The sequence below is a fragment of the Sturnus vulgaris genome, chromosome 7 (assembly GCF_052056855.1).
Source record: "Sturnus vulgaris isolate bStuVul1 chromosome 7, bStuVul1.hap1, whole genome shotgun sequence".
Taxonomy (NCBI): Eukaryota; Metazoa; Chordata; class Aves; order Passeriformes; family Sturnidae; genus Sturnus; species Sturnus vulgaris.
Genome location: NC_142249.1, coordinates 27,183,688 through 27,199,939, shown reverse-complemented (window position 1 = coordinate 27,199,939; position 16,252 = coordinate 27,183,688). Strand labels below are relative to the sequence as shown.

Sequence of the window (16,252 nt, the reverse complement as noted above, 5' to 3'; positions counted from 1 at the left end):
TCTATCTTAAGTTGTGCCTAGTGGTTATTCCCAGGACTGGCCACCTTAGTCTCTGCAGTGTCCTTTCATGACCTGGTTGAAGACAAAATAGTTCTTATGAAATCTGGAAATGTCACCAAAATTAGGAGGATGGCAAACACCATGGCTGAGAAGATGAGAGCTAAAAAATTATAATTGAAATTTCATAAATGGATTGAAAGAGGAGAGAATCTAGGATTCAACTTACACATATGTGCCATTCAACTCATTGGAAATAAAAAACAGCAGGTGGAAGAACTACTGGATGGGCAGCAATTCTGCAGGACAGTACATGCAGGCTACAGAAGAGTGTGATTTTTAAGTGTGACTCCATGATAGTGTGGAAAAGGTAAAAACCACACGGGGGAAAATGGGCTGCAAACACCATTGGCCTGTAATATGCTTGCCCTCTCTGTGGTAATTGATAAGGCCTCTGCTGGTGTATGACAGCCAGTGGAAGGGGTATTTTTTCTCCCTGAGAAATGTATAATCACTGCATGATCTGGGGAAGGGAAAGAGGAAGCTTCAAATTCAGCAGCTGGAAGTGGGGCAGTGAGGAGGAAAAGCAGCAGTGACACCCTTGTGGGAGAGGAGCTGCAAACATGGAGCCTCTGTCTCTCAGCTCCATGCAGAAAGATTTGAAGAGCCATTTCTCCTCTGCAGTGCTATGGGATTAGGGGTTCTGGGTGTGCTGCTTTGAAGTAGTTCATCAGCTGTGATCCACTGAGCTAGAATGTGCCCTGACACACCCCGAGTCAGTATACTCTCCTCACTTGTTACCTCCCCTTCCCGTTTTTCTCTTGTGTTTTCAGACAAGGTTGGATGGTATGGTATAATCTTTCCTATTTTGCTAGTTTTCCTACTGCAGTAATGTCTTTGTTTCTGAAGAGACTCATTTCTTTGCATTGCATGAACTAAACTGAAAATGGACAGAACAGGTAGACCAACAGATAAAAACTCTTAAATCCCCCAAAGAATTTTTTAGACGTTATTTTTCAGTTTATTAAAGGCACAGCTTTTTAACGTGCCAAATGTTTTTGAGTCATGGACAGAGAACAAGCCCTGTGGACTTACAGCTGAACCTCAAAGCCAAAGACCAGTTTTGCTTTAGAGAGTGGATCTTTGAGATTTTTCCCTGCAGGTGTATTCCACAGAAGCAACTAAGCAAATACTGTGAGTTAGGCTTGCATCCCTTGGGAAGGGCCACCAGAAATCATTAAACAGAGATAATAAATACTAGTGTTAGCCTGCATCACAGTTTTGACATGTGCTTTTGAGCAGGTGTTTGGAAAGACTTCTTGGGAGAAGACAACTGTGCACCTCACAAAGCCCAATCTAGGAGGATGCTAACAGATGTGCTTCTAAGCTCTGCTTTGTTTTGGGTGCCAATTTCCCATCTACTTTGTCTTCCAGCTTGCTGCCAAGCTTGTGCTGGTGGAAATACACAGCTGATTGGTGCCACTGATTGTGTTTGCCCTGCTTTGTTTATCTGTAGAAAACTCAGTTCATAATTCCTCAGTTTGCAGTTAGCACCCAATTTTATGTATTATACCAGACAAAGAATAGGTAATGATTGCAAAGTTAAATCTATTTTTATGTAGAAAATTCTGCTTCGTGTATCCATTTCAATAAAAGTATTGGGCTAGATCCCAGCTGGCTATGGTATTCATCTTTCCACTGGGCATTTATCCAAAGTTTTACCCTGTGGGTAAAGAGGGAGAAAAGGCCAAGTCATCTTGCTACTTTTACATTTAAGCCATTTACATTTGCTCAGAGATGCCATAAGCAGCTGGGTCTCAGCTATAACTCTCTGGGAATACATTCCTTTTTGTAAAAAACCAGGGAAGCCATTTTCCCTGCTGCCTTGTAAAGGCATTAAGTTAAGCACAAAGCAGCTTCCCAAGAGTGTGCTTATTTAATACAGGCTTGCTTTTGCGGGGGTGGGGAGGGATAAACCAAAAAAGGAATGAGCAGAGCAATGAGTGACAACCTCACTGACGCTGAGGTGGGACTCGCTTTGGTGTGAATGAGATTACAGCTGATCACCCTGGATCCTGAGTCCTCTGAGACATCACACATTTATTATTTATACCCAGAGACTGACATTCTATACAAGAGAAGTGGACAATTAATTACAGACTTTTTTTGGCATGCTTTTACAAGCAAAGATCCTCAAATCTTCATCCAGGCTAACAGTCCCAGTGCCCCCAGATGGAGTTCATTAGTCAGATCTGATGATTACTGATAAGGGAGCTCTGTTGAGACTTGCAAAGAAAAAGGAAATGTGGATTAAGGTTTGTTTCAGGAATGATTAGCCAGTTTTCCTTTGAATGGTGGAAACAGCTCTGAAGAAATCTGGCGAAGGTGTGAAGTGGAAATGTTTGTGTTTATTGTTTATCTATTTTGCCAGAGAGCTAAAAGCCCCCATTTAGGCCAGACTGAGAACTAAAGCATAGGAATATCACAAAGGAAGTTTCATGGTTACAGGTGCCTTTAGTTTTACTCAGACTTTGTAAGGAAATAGGGTGCTAGTGCCTGGGCTGGGTATACAAACCTCCTGCAATCAGAGATTCCCAGTTCTGGCCCAAATTAGGTTTCCCTGAGTAATGTTTGCAATTACAGCTCTAGCTGCAACAGCTTGGACCAAAGCCTGGGATTCAGCTTTCACGTCAAATCTAGGATTCAGAGAGAAGGGGTTTATGTCACTATTCTCTTCCAGCAGTCAGGGCTGGGGTTTTACTTTCCGACCCCGGCATAAAAATAAAGCGCTCATTGGTCATGATGCCTTGCAAAATGCTTTTCTGCTGGTGTGTGAAAAGCTGTTGCTGATGAAATGGATGAGTTCTTTTTTCTCTGTTCTTCCCTCGTGTGTGTGCACAGCTCCTGTCTTGTGCCTAGAATTCAAGCTATGTTGGAAATCAGCTGGAGTGGGGTTTACCCGGTCGAGAGTCCAACGGGGGATCTTCTGGACTAAGATAACATCAGGAATAATAATAATGATAGTAAGCAGTCTGATTTCCTTGGCTGAAATCTCCTTAGACATTCAGGAAGACAATGCAAGATTTTCTCTGCCAGTAGCTGACTGGGGTTTTTTGCCTACAGGTTTCCCCTAAAATGTTTGTCACATTGCTAAGCTGTTCTGTTCCTTTGATATGCAAAGTGCTTTGAAGAGGGAATTCCTCAATTACAAGTATTCCCAAAGCATGGCAATCTAGTAAGGAGGGAAAGGGGATTTTTGTCTTCAGACACCACTCAGTACAAAGAGGAAACATTTGTGTTGGTAGGGTTGTCTTCTGGTATAAGATTTTTGAAGGGTTCATGTGAGATTTACTCTTTTGTAATTATACTAGTATCACCACTTCGAGATCTGTTTTAAGAATAATTACAGATAATATGTGGGTTTTGAGATATACCTAGAAGTGAACGACATTGATAATGATATCCTCAAAGGATACAGGGAACAAGAAGTACTCAATACATGTGATGAAATATTTGCTATTCTCATGCATCTCTAATGGTTTAATAGCCAATGGGCACCAAGATACACCTTATATAGCATCTATTTTACTAGGACTTCTTAAAATCAGTGGGTTCCAGTTTGATCAAACACCCTGGATGTAGTGTTCAGAAATTCTCTGCTGTTAATGGTGGGAAAAACCTAGTGTTGTGCCAGTGTTTAATGAAACAGTCCTGATCCACTGGTGATTCACAGGCAGAATGCAACTTTTGGGATGCTTCAGTTGAAATCCCTGTCCTAGTGACGAAGGGGAATGGCTGCTTGCCAGCGGGCTGTGTCTCTGTGACTCTGGGGTACCATGAAGAGGAGGCTGGAGAGCCTTGGAGGAAGCCCCTCTGGGGTGATGTGCTGAGTTCGGCCAGGATGGAGTTAATTTTCTTCACAACAGTTGCTGTGGGGATGTGTTTTAAGTTTGTACTGAACATGGGGCTGATAATACAGAGGTATTTTTGTTATTGCTGAGCGGGGCTTAGAGAGCCAAGGCCTTTTCTGCTTTTTGTATGGCCACGTTGGCAAGAGAGTTGGGGGTGACACAGTGGGGACAGGTGACCCCAGCTGACCAAAGGGATACTCCAGACCATATAACATCATAGTATATAAAGGGAGGAGGAAGGGGGGATGTTTGGAGTGATGGAATTTGTCTTCCCAAGTCACCACTACACATTATGGGGCCCTTCTTTCCCCGAGATGGCTGAACACCTGCTTGTCCTGGGGAAGCGGTGAATTAATGCCTTGGTTTGCTTCGCCTGTGTGCATGACTCTTGCTTTTCTTATTAAACTGTCGTTATCTCAACCCGCGAGTTTTCCAGCTTTAACCTTTCCGATTGTCTCCGCAGTGCTGCTGGTGGGGGATCAGTGATGGGCTGTGCGGGGCTGGGCTGACAGCCGCGGTTACATCACGATGGGGGAACCGGGAGGTGCTCTAGCACAGGACAGGACAGAAGAGCCTCTGACACCTGCCCTGCCACCGCCTCTCCCCAGGGACCCCAGCCCACCCACCTCGGGCTGTGCTTGGCTACGCCCTGCTCGACCTATGGCCAAAATAACAGCTGCGCCTGCGAGATGTGGTACTCTGAGGGAGGGCTGGGGGGAACCCTGAGGAGAAAGATGCGGGGGACACCCGACGTCTGTCTCCCTTCCCGGCCGTACCCAGCTCAGCTTCGCCCCCAGCCTGTCCCGATCCAGCCCCGGCCCAGCCGGGAGAGCGGCAGTGTCGGGAGCGGGACCGGACCGGGACCGGCCCCGCCCGAGCCCCCACCCGCCGCTAGGCGGCGCTGCCCCCGCCGCGGAACGCCAGGCGCCGCCGCCGTGTTCCCGGGGGGACGCGGGGCGGGAGGCGCGCGGCGGCGGCCGGAGCGCTGAGTGCGGCGCACCGCGTCCCGGCAGCAGCGCGATGGCGCCCAGCGGCAAGGTGAGGACGGCAGGCGAGGGGTCCCGCCGGCTCCGGGCACCCACATGCACCCATCCCCGGCACCGGGTAACTCCTCCCCGTGCTGGCCGCCGAGCCACTGCCGGTGCAAAGCTGTCCGGCTCAGCAGCGATTGCCATTGCTCTTGCTAGAATAACAGTAGAACTGGTTTTGCTCTGTTGAAAATGCAGTTTGTATATGTGGTGCGTTTAAGGAATCTTGTTGGTGAAAGCTGTGTTAGGTCTCTTCTGATACAGGGCAGTCTCATATTTGTTATCTGTGCTGCCGTAGCCATCTCTCGCTTTGCTTTATTATGGCTACTTCAGCACCGAGAGGTCAGAGATAAAGGCAGGCTGCTTCCATATGGCCCTTAACAGTGCCTGAGCAGAGCAGGTTAATTCAGCTGTTGTGTGGCAGTGCTGTCCTGCGGTTACACGTGCGGAGCTTGGGGAAAATGTCGCTTAGGGCCCCGCACCCGACAGCAGCAGCAGCTCTGCGTGCCCAGGTGAGATGCCCACAGGTTAATAACAGCTGAAGAGAGACACAGAGGAGCCAGAAGAGCTGTCCTCTTCCTGAAGGAGGATTCCACATCCCTGAACGGGCACCCAGCTAGGGTTTGCTGCTTTCCAGAAGAGCATGTTGGTACTTGACACTTGATCGTGTGTTTCATAAGCAAAACAGCAGCTCTTCACTCTTGCGCTTCTTTGGCTTCTCTGTTGTCATCCTGCCATATGTGAAGAGAATTTTACACCTTTTGGACAACCGGATGGATTTGACTGCCAGCCATTGTTGTTTTTAGGGTGCACAGTGCCAGGCCAAGAAGGGTTTGCAGTTGCTGATGCAGCCTCAGTAACTGCCTCTGTTCCACTCTAAGCTTCTGCAGACCTGGCTACTCATTCCCACTCATTCCCACCTTCCAGGCAAGCTACTGGTGAAGGCAGAGTGAGGAGTTGAGTGCTGAGACTGAATATAACCTGCTGGACAACTTGTGGAGCTCTGCTGCTCAGCTTCTTCCCTCCCTGCAGGATGCAGGGAATTAAACCAGTGCTTGTTAAAATGACAGGGGAGGTGCACAATTTATTCTGGGAAAAGGACGGTAAGAAAATAGCTAGAGAACTGCTAAAGCAGAGCATTAGACTGCTAACTTGAGCAAGTTATACTTGACTTGGTCTTAAGACTTGTGTATTTGGGTGACAAAAAGGATCAGGTTCTTTGCTTTGCAAAAGCAGGCTCTGCATCTTGTGTCACTTGACAGATTTAGGATTATTGCCCACATCCTTTTGTCAGTTTCATTTCTTCTGAAATTGGATCTATTTTAAAACAATAGCTGGCTCCAGCCTAGGTGGTACCTCACTTTCCTGTGTTCTGGCAAGCAATTTTTTCAGGCAGTGCAATTTAATCTACTGGCAGCCTGTCAAGCAAGGTTTTGATGTACGTTTAGGGAACTTTGGTTTAATCCATGAGAATAAATTTGAGCTGGCCTTGGACATGTAGGGCCTCATTTGCTGAATTCCTCTTGCAACTACGTTCATCTGGATGATTAATCAAGATAAGGGGAGTCTGTGAAAAATTTTAGAGGAACTTAAGAGTCAAACAAAAAATTGCTACTATTTTATTTAATTCTACTGTACAAATCAATTCAATGGCAGACTTGGGCAGTGTTTTGTATAGATCAGTTAAAGAGGTGATCAGAAATGCAAAAACATAGACTAACTTGAGGGATTTAAGGCCCTAAATTGAAATTGTAATTCATCTTTGCAATTGTCAACTGAAATACCTGTTTAATTTCCTAGTGCAGAAAAGCCCTTCAATGCCTTATACATTCATGGGGTTGTATAGAAATTGCATGCTCTTTACAGGTTATTGTGTAACATAGGATTTGTTTATATTTTCCACTGAAATGTCTGGAACATGGTACAGGATTAAATTATTTTCTTTTCAGTGCAGTTATACCAGTTATGTCTTCCACCATTGTCTCTTATTAACAGTTACTGTAAAAGAAACCACTTGTAATGTAGTTTGATTTTTAGGTTTTGTATGTATCCTTTTAACCTTTTAAGTAATTATGCTTGTGTTTTATTTTTTATTTTTACTCATTCTTTCCAGGTGGCAGTAGTTCTGTGCCTGGATGTGGGCCTTACAATGAGCAGTTCTTCCCCTGGTGAAGAGTCTTCACTTGACCAAGCCAAGAAGATTATGACAAAGTTTGTGCAGCGACAGGTGTGTGTGACTTCATAAGTGTTAAAAGGGGAGAGGAAACAATAAAATCTGTGAAACATTTGCCTCATTTACTAATAATTGAAATAAATGAGGAATGAGTGAGAATTAGTCTCTGTTTATGCAGGAGTGACAGTGCTCTTTGTTTCAGCTGTATTTTTTGTGCATGAGATGTGATAGTTGGGTTGGTCACCCCTTTTCTTCGCGGCAATATAAAATTTTAGGGAAAAGAAGTACTTTTTCTCTAAAATATTTCAACATTTAATAATTACCACACAGAAAACTAATTCTGAGGACTGAATCAGCCAATTTTATTTGGTTTATCCCAGACAGCCTCTTGTCAATTTGTTACTTTAATTATACCTAAATTTGTGAACTGACTATAAGATTACATTTTGTGAGGATAGCACTGAATAAATAAAAAACAGTAAATCCATTGTAATTGATGTTTCAAAATGAGTTCAGCTCGCTGTAATCTGCCTAACATAGTTGTATGAATCTACCTGTGTTTTTATATCTTTTTTGTGTTCTCTGTATCTGCAGGTTTTTGCTGAGAGTAAAGATGAAGTCGCTGTAGTTTTGTTTGGCACTAATGACACTAACAATGGCCTTGCCAGTGAGGATCAATACCAAAACATTACTGTACATAGGTCACTACAGCTGCCAGATTTTGATCTGCTGGAAGACATTCAAGATGCGATTAAAGCAGGCTCTGAACAAGCAGACTGTATCCTTTTGCTGCGGAGCACTCCTTGAACTGATTCAGCTACGTAGGAGACAGGAAGTCAGTTGTGAAATTGGGCTCAGCATCCCAAGTTTTAACTACTATCAGAGTTGAGCTAATTTGTGGTTGTAAGTTTGTCCAAAAGCAGATTTAGCTGCTTTTTGACGTTCTTTTAGCCTAGCAGATGTATCCTTGGCCTTAAGGAATCGTTGCTTTTATGAAGTGTTCTGTTAATTAAACAGAACAAAGATAGTAATATAATTTTAGGCCTCAAATAAGGCATGTATTTTTAAAAGTAGCATTACAGAGCTTGGTTTATGCTTTTTAATAAAAATGTTGTTTATGAAATAAGTCATCAGAAGTACCAGAAACCAGACTGTTGTGGTTTAAGCCCAGCTGGCAACTCAGCCCCACACAGCTACTTGCTCATTCTCCCACCAGTTGGATGAGGGGAGAACTGAAAGGGTAAAAGGGAGAAAACTCATGGGTTGAGATAAAGACTGGTTAATAAGAAAGTTAAAGGCTGTACACACAAGCAGAGCAAAACAAGGAATTATTCACTGCTTCCCATGGGCAAGCAGGTGTTCAGCTATCTCCAGGAGAGCAGGGCTCCATCAGACTTTTAACAGTTACCTGGGAAGACCAACACTAGAACTCTGAATAGCCCCCCTTTCTCCTTATTTCTGCCAGCTTTACATGTTGAGTGTGATGCCAGGTGGTGTGGGATATCTCACTGGTCAGTTGGGACCAGCTGTCCCCACTGTATCTCCTCCCAGCTTCTTGTGCTCCCCCAGCCTCCTCACTGGCAGGGTGGTACAAGAACCAGAAAAGACCTTGGCTCTATGCAAGCACTGCTTACCAACAGCTACAGCATCTCTGTATTATCATCCCTGTTTCCAGCACAATTTCAAGACACAGCCCCGTGCCAGCTACTGTGAAGAAAACTATCTCTACCCAAAAGAAAGCAGAATAGAGGTTTATCAGATTAATTTATTTATAATGTATTTCTGACATTGCCAAATACCACTTCCTGCTTTGAATGCCATTCATGTTTGAATGTGTTCTGCTCTTGCTTACATATAAGGTGAAGAGTTTTAAAGAGTCATCTATATAGTGTTCCTTCATGTGTTTCATTTGCATACAATTGAGTTTCCTGTGTTGTCTCTCTCTGGCCATAAAATGATTGCTGTGAGCTCTATCCAGGCAGTCAGAGATGTTTCAGAGAAATGTTCAGCAATTCAGCTGGCTCACACATTCCCAATGGGAGCTGTGATGAGGAAAAAATGAAGAGATTGTCAGGTGCAGGTGCTTCGAAGAAAACTTGCATGAGAAAATGATATATATTGAAATTTTGTTGATAGATTCAGAGTAACATTCTAAAGGTTAGATTGTCTCTTCATTGGACTTGAGCCTCTCATTGACAGTTGAGAGGCTGGGATCTGAAATAACCTTTTCAGTGTTCCACTGGGTAAGTGGGGCAGTGACAAGACAATCACAAACAAGTTATATAGGAACCTCTTGCACATTAGTTATTTGAAAAGTATTTATCTCAAAAGAGTATTTCTTAACTAAAATGCATGTTTGTCAGTCTTTGAGAGGGATTGAAAATGTAAAATGATTTTGTAGCAAAAACGCTTTCCTTACTTGATTCATATTCTGAGATTTTTCTTAATTTTGCTTAGTTTTGGATGCTATTATTGTGTGTATGGACTTGCTTCAGAAGCAAACAATGTGAGTATGTAACCTGAAGTCTTATATAGAAGTCTGACTTTGCACTGATGTTTTCTTGTCAGTCTGATATTTCCAGTATGTATAAACATGGGAAGTGCTTTCTTAAAAAGAAAAATAAAAGATAAACAGCACAATATAGAAATCTGCCTGCAAAAAATCCTCGTGAGACATCTGACTTTTCCAGACAATTGGAGAACTTTCTGAGGCAACTGGCAACTCTGTAGAAGAGCCATGAGGGTATTAATGCCATTATAGAAGGCACAAAGCCTTCCCTTTCTGTCACATTCCTTGTGTTCTGCTTTCAAAAAGTGTTAATCTGGATGTAAAGATGCTTAGAAAATGGCTACTGAATTTAAATGTGATGGCACATTTTAGAAAGAAAAAAATAAAACTAGAAAGGCGAATTTGTTCAGCCTTGAAATTTAAAGACTGTTGGAGATGAAGGGGCTGTTTGTAAATATGCAAATGTTTATATACATATGCAAATATACAGTGGCTGTATGTAAATAGGCTGTGGGAAATAAAGGTGCAGTAGGAAAGAACACTCTTCGAGAAGAAATGTTGACATCAGTGTTACAAAGTTGTCAGTGAATGTACTTCGGCTGACAAGGTGTTTCTAACACTCTATGAACTAGTGGTGAAGGGAAAGGAGGGTAACTGCACTCCCAAACCAGAGCTTGAACATGTTTCTAAAAAGGTTATATGATCTAATTGTGAGTGCAGAAGACTAGACTTAGTGATGCAATTTGTATTTTTATGAATAAAGTCTAATCGGTGTGGAAAGCTGTATCCATTTAATGGTTCAAACTGAATTGTGAATGGAAATTACTGTATTTATGGCATTATAATCTTGAATAGTTATGGAGCAATGGGTTTTGTTGTACACCAACCCCTTTGATATGGCGTTTGCCTTCATTTGAGAAAATACTACAGGGTAAAAACTGAAGAAAATCACTCTTGTGTTTGATTATCCAGATCAAAACTGTACCAATTCAACTGAATTTTGTTCTGTCACTGGCCAGCCTTCCTGATCTGTACTGTTACTACTTCCTGGTATATTAACTGTATTAAGTCTTGAAAGTCCATCTTCTCCAATGAATCTACTGAATTAGATTACTAAAATGGAACCCCCACCAGCAACAGTAATTTAAAATATATTTTCACAAGAACAGACTTAGAGCTGCAAAGGAAATAATCGGTGTAATCCATAAACAGCCTAACGTATTTTATTAGCATTTATACACATTGGTGAAAATTAGCAGAATTGCATTCATTTAGGTGTAGTTAATGATTTATACAGTCACAGGACTAGAGTCCTCAATTTTAGGGTAGGAGGGAGAAAGGAGAATCATATAAATGCTGAGAATAAATAATATAACCTATGATAGAACAACTTGTAACATGTAGGTTTATTCGCTTTCTTTCATTTTGCAAGTACATTTCTTGGGTAAAAGTAATTACAACTATAATACTTTTGTTACTATTTTGTGAGGAAATAAGAATGGCCTTATAATATTTTCAATATATGTAAATGTTTTTCTCTGTTTTAAGAGGAAAGAAATATGAGAAGAAACACATTGAACTGTTTACAGACCTTAGTAGTCCTGTCAGTGAGGATCAGCTGGGAATTATCATTGCTAATTTGAAAAAAACAGGAATTTCACTTCAGTTTTTGTAAGTATGAAAATGGCTGTTATGTACTATGCGTTTTTTAAAGGAAAATTATTCTTTCTTAATATTTATCTTGAAATAGCTGGTGATCTGCTGGTGTATGGTTTCTTTAGAGGTGTGCCAGTAAGTAATCTAATTTTTGTAAGTACTTCTATTGGTTATATGTACTTTGATTTCCAGTTATAAGCCAAGGCCCCTTGGTTAAGTAATGTGCAAATAAATGTTAAGATGATGGCTTCTTCTCCACTTAAGCTTATAGCTTAGAGCCAAAGTCTAAAATGGGAGATTAAAAAAAATACAAGCAGAGAATTGGGTAACAATAAGCCAAAAATAGCCTCAGAAACAGTGGTTTGTCACAGCAACAGCCTAGATCCTTTTAGGTAAGGGCATTACAGGAAGAAATAATGAGCTAGTGTTGCAGATATTAATAGCTTGATTCTGGTGTCGAATAGAGGAGCAGATCTGAAGAGAAGGGTTATATTCACAATGATGGGCTTGGAAAATGGAAACGATGTCTTACGTGTTAGAACAGCAATCCCTTGATTGTCATGCTGTAGATAAGGCATTGATCCAAATAATCAGTGGTAGTGTTAAGGCTGTTGCATGTGATGGCAACTGGAAGCTGTGAGCCTTCCAGAGGAGTTTATTTAAAAGCAAAACTTTATGTGGCTGTTTATAATAAATACTTTCACAGGAGAAAGTGAAAGCCTTAGTTTAACTTCTGACCATGTACTTTTGCCTAGATCCAGCGTTCTGTAAGGAACAATGTTGTGAACTTAATAATGAATTCGTTTATGCCATTTGCCCACCCATCTGGAAGATAAAAGAGGGGTTAGGAAAATGTGACAAAGTCATGGTCTGATCCTCCACAAAAGAATCTTTGCCTTTGCTTAGAGGGGGGGGCTGGGTGCAAAAATGTCAGGTTCTGTCTACACAGCAAAAGTAGTTATGCTTCCAATGTGACATGCCCCTCCTGGCTTATTTGAGCTGTTGTTGGGTGGTGGAGGCAGTAGAGGTGCAATACCATGCATCTGAGTACCTCTGCCAGTCAGAGTCCATCTTTTGAAGCCCTGGTATTCAGCTGCTGCTCCCTTGTCTATGAAGCACAAAAGAAATGTGGCTGTTACAGTGTTGGCTGCAGGTTGGCACCCTGTCTCCCAGCTGCAAGAGCAAAGAATTATTTGTTTTACTTGTAGAAGTGTAAAATTCTTGTTTAAAAATAATTTCTTTCTAAACCATTTCTTATAACCTATGCTTTTATCTCTTATGCCTATTCATAGCCTAGGTTGTAACTTGCAGCAGATAGTTGGTTTTCCTCCCTGTTTCCAGGTGCCAAGCACATGCTGAGCACTGTGTAGTGTTGGGTATTACGTACTTCTCATCACAGTAGTCTCTGGGCATTGTATAGTGAATGTAGCCTAACTTTTACCTATCAGAGGTTTGAAGCTTTTTGATGTTGCCATATCTGCTTAAAATACAGTTTCTATATTTTGTCAGTTGAATCTGCTTCCTAAAAAGATACCAAACACTTTGCTGAAGCTTGATCTTTAATTTTGCTGTATGTGACACTGTTGTGCATAATGTTAACTCTGCTTATTATGTGTTGCTTCGTGAATAACTTTAGTGAGGACTAATGAGGTGAAAGTAGGGTAGAGATGTGTAGGCTGCTTTTGACAAAACATAATACAATGCTAAAGTTATTTCATTTTGTAGAAATGTGGTAAAAGGTATCATGTGGTTCATTCAGAATTGCATCAGATGAAAGTCCTGAAAAATCTGCAGGTGTTTTCAGGGGCACAGGGTTGAGGATCTTACACATCTTTGTCTACTGTGTTTGTTATACTTAGTTAACACTCTCCTGTATTTTGAAGAGGAGCAAAATCATTTTATCTATAACCCCTGGGTAAATTTTAAAGTCTGATTCATGAAGTGCAGGAAAAATGTATCATCTTCAGTCAGAAATTCACCCAGTGCTGTAAGCTATTAAAATCTCAGAGTAACATTTGTTCCAGAAATGCCTATTAGCTCCACTGCAGAGAATGTCTGCTTGATGGCATTTGGAGCTGATACAGAGTCACAGGCCTGGAATGGCCTTTAACAAGTCATGTAGAGCAGTCCTCTACTTCAGACTGGGTCAGGTGTATGTCTGTCAGTGCTGAGCAGTGTTTGGCTAACCTTCCGATGAAGATTTGCAGTGATGGAGACTCTTCTCTCTCCTCAGGCAGTTGGTTTTAGAGATTATGGTTTGAAATGCCTTTATCAGGTTTTTGACTATCTGACCTGACTTCATGATGTGATTGGAGTGCAGGCTGAATAAAAAGAACTGATTGTTTCCTTCCTCTCTGCAACGGCTTTTTATATTTAAGACTGTCTTGCCCTGTAAGTCCCTTCTCTGTGGGCTTTATTTTGTTCAATCTTTTTTAATGGATCTTGTTTTCTAATCAGCATTGACTTTACTGTCTAATCTGTTCCTGTACTTGGATGTCTTTATTGATGCATGGTACCCAGACTGGTGCATCACTCTGGTCAAGATGTTACCAATGCCAAGTAGACTTGAAATACTGCTTAATTTGTTTTGCAAGTCCTCTGGCTCTTCATACATCTGTCTGCAGCTTAATATAAATTGTTGATCCTGAGAACATTTTTATTTTGTTTGATTGGTTATTTTAATAAAGAAGAAAGTCAAACTAACTGCTGCTTCTTTTGTTCTTAGTCTGCCATTTCCAGTGAGGGTTGATGATGAAAGTGGAGATACAAAAGCCAGTGTACATGCTCATATGCACAGCAACACTTTTCCAAAAAAGGATTTAACTGAACAACAAAAGCAAGGTATTGATGTGGTGAGGAAACTCATGTATACTTTGGATGAAGAAGGAGGTCTGGAAGAAATTTATACTTTCAGGTAAATTTGGCTAATCCTGGTTATTGTACTTTAGATATACTTTCTGATTTCTTCTCCGAAAGATGAGTAAGTTGTGTCACAATTTCATTGAAGTCAATGAATTTTATGACTTCTTGTACCCTCAGTCCCTTTCATGCAGCTTCTTCAGTGGCTTTAGAATAAGTAGAAAAGCCTAGAGATTTGAGGGAAAATTAATTTTCTGTGTCTGTATTTTTAAAAAAAAAATTAGTTTTCTTCCATCTTCCGTGTTGGAGGATTTTTGAGGGAACATTTCTGTTAATGACATCTCAAAAACATGGTTTAGAAAGAGATGGAATTTGTGGCATAGTGCAGCTCGAACATCTGCATTTAATGGTAGCCTTTGTTCCTTGGTTGCAGACTACTTTGAGCTCACTAGTTTGATACACTCCCACGAATTCTTTGAGTAAATGTTGTTTGTTGAATCCTCTTTAATCACAGTCTACTGTAACAAACAATATACTTTTGTATTTTTAATTTTTCTTGCATTAGGAATGCAAGAACTGAAAGATCATTTCTCACTTCTTGTTTCCCCAATGAAAAAATAAAAGTTTATGTGTGTCTCTGAAAAAGTGTAGTTAATGATATATCCAAGAGTTTTCTACGTAGGTGTTGTCTAGTTGGGAAACAGGCAAAATGCATTTACATGCCTTATAGTCTGATGTTACTGTCTCAGTAGTTCTCTTCTACAATTATGAAAAATGATCTTTCAGACAATGTGGTTTTCAGGAAGCTTAGCGGACCATGTAATGTCAGTATCAAAGGTCATTTTTAGATGAGGGTCATCCCTGTAGGTTTGTATGCTGTAATCCATCAGTTTATTTGTGGGATTTCCTTCCCTCCCTCAGCTCAGCTGGTCAGCTTCACACTTCAGCAGCCAGAGAAGCTGCTCCTTGAGCATTACTATGCTATAGTGAAGAGACATGTGTCACTGTGTCTTGTGTTCTGTACTAGTCAACAGGCAGTCTGAGTCTCTAGAAAAAAGCAGGCTTTGTCACTCCTTCAAAGACTGCACAGAAAAGCAGAATCTTTCCTGGCCCGTTTATCCTTTAGGATAATCCATATGCATGAATCTACCATGTGGCTTGGCCTCTTTATACTTTTTTTATCACAGACTCTTGCTACTCTACAAGCTGTCTTTGTGCCATACTTTCAGGGGAAATCCAAAGTCTCTGGATAAATAGGCATTTGGCTAGTAGATTAAAGCTTCAGTTGGAAAAGTTGTTTAAGAATATGTGATGTTTTAGATGCAATTAAGTTACTTATCAAGTTTTAAGAAGTCAGCTTTGCAAATCTGTCATGATAATTGGCCAATGCAGATGCACTCTCATTTTCCTAGATTCATTATTCCTGCTGGTAAAAATATTTCAACTCTTGTGAAAATAAATTAGCCATGCCAGGAAAGTGAGTGAAGAGATTTTGTTGTGGTTTTTTTAAGCTACTGTACTTGGCCTATTAGACAGGAGGTACTTCTGCTGCCTCTGGGTTTTGGGGGAAGGGATTGCAGAGCAGAGAGAAAGGTTGTGTTCATAAATTCCAGCTGAAATGTACATTTGCAAGGGTTTTATTGACTGGGTCACCTTTGATAACAGGCAGCATTTTTCTTCTACAAATATAAGAAATTAAAGGATAGAGATAATAAATTGAGCTTAAATTACATTTTTAGGCATTTGGCACTTATGTATTTGATTTTTGTACTCATCCCTGAATGTATGTGTTGTAGTACTCCTAACTATGTAGTACCATGTTCTTTTTTACAATCCTGTATTGATGTCTTTGTTGCTAGAAAGAAAATTTCCCTTCCTTTCCCTAAGAAAAAAAAAAAAACCTAAAAAGGAAATCCAATGTTTATCTTATAATAAAAATCCTAGTGCATTTTTGCCTTTAATTGTGCTTTTAGAATTTAAAAATGCCAGCACTGCTCATACTAGGAAACCTGAAAAGTAGAATGCCAAGTTGAATTCTCTACTGATCTTTTTAGGAGTCGATCTTGATTTCTGCCAGACAAATGCTTTAATCAAGAGAATGGTGGATTCATAATGTTTT

General features: G+C 40.9%; 1 protein-coding gene across 1 annotated transcript in view; it reads left to right on the top strand.

The window, feature by feature from the left end:
• Nucleotides 1-4,873: 4,873 nt before the first annotated feature.
• Nucleotides 4,874-16,252, top strand: part of XRCC5 (X-ray repair cross complementing 5) — a 49,582-nt gene continuing 38,203 nt past the window's right edge. The window contains exons 1-6 of the mRNA XM_014889749.2: nucleotides 4,874-4,946; nucleotides 7,050-7,163; nucleotides 7,704-7,887; nucleotides 9,567-9,615; nucleotides 11,167-11,289; nucleotides 14,000-14,188. Coding sequence (XP_014745235.2) covers nucleotides 4,929-4,946; nucleotides 7,050-7,163; nucleotides 7,704-7,887; nucleotides 9,567-9,615; nucleotides 11,167-11,289; nucleotides 14,000-14,188 — 677 coding nt within the window. The 5' untranslated portion in view covers nucleotides 4,874-4,928. The remainder of the gene's footprint in view (nucleotides 4,947-7,049; nucleotides 7,164-7,703; nucleotides 7,888-9,566; nucleotides 9,616-11,166; nucleotides 11,290-13,999; nucleotides 14,189-16,252) is intronic.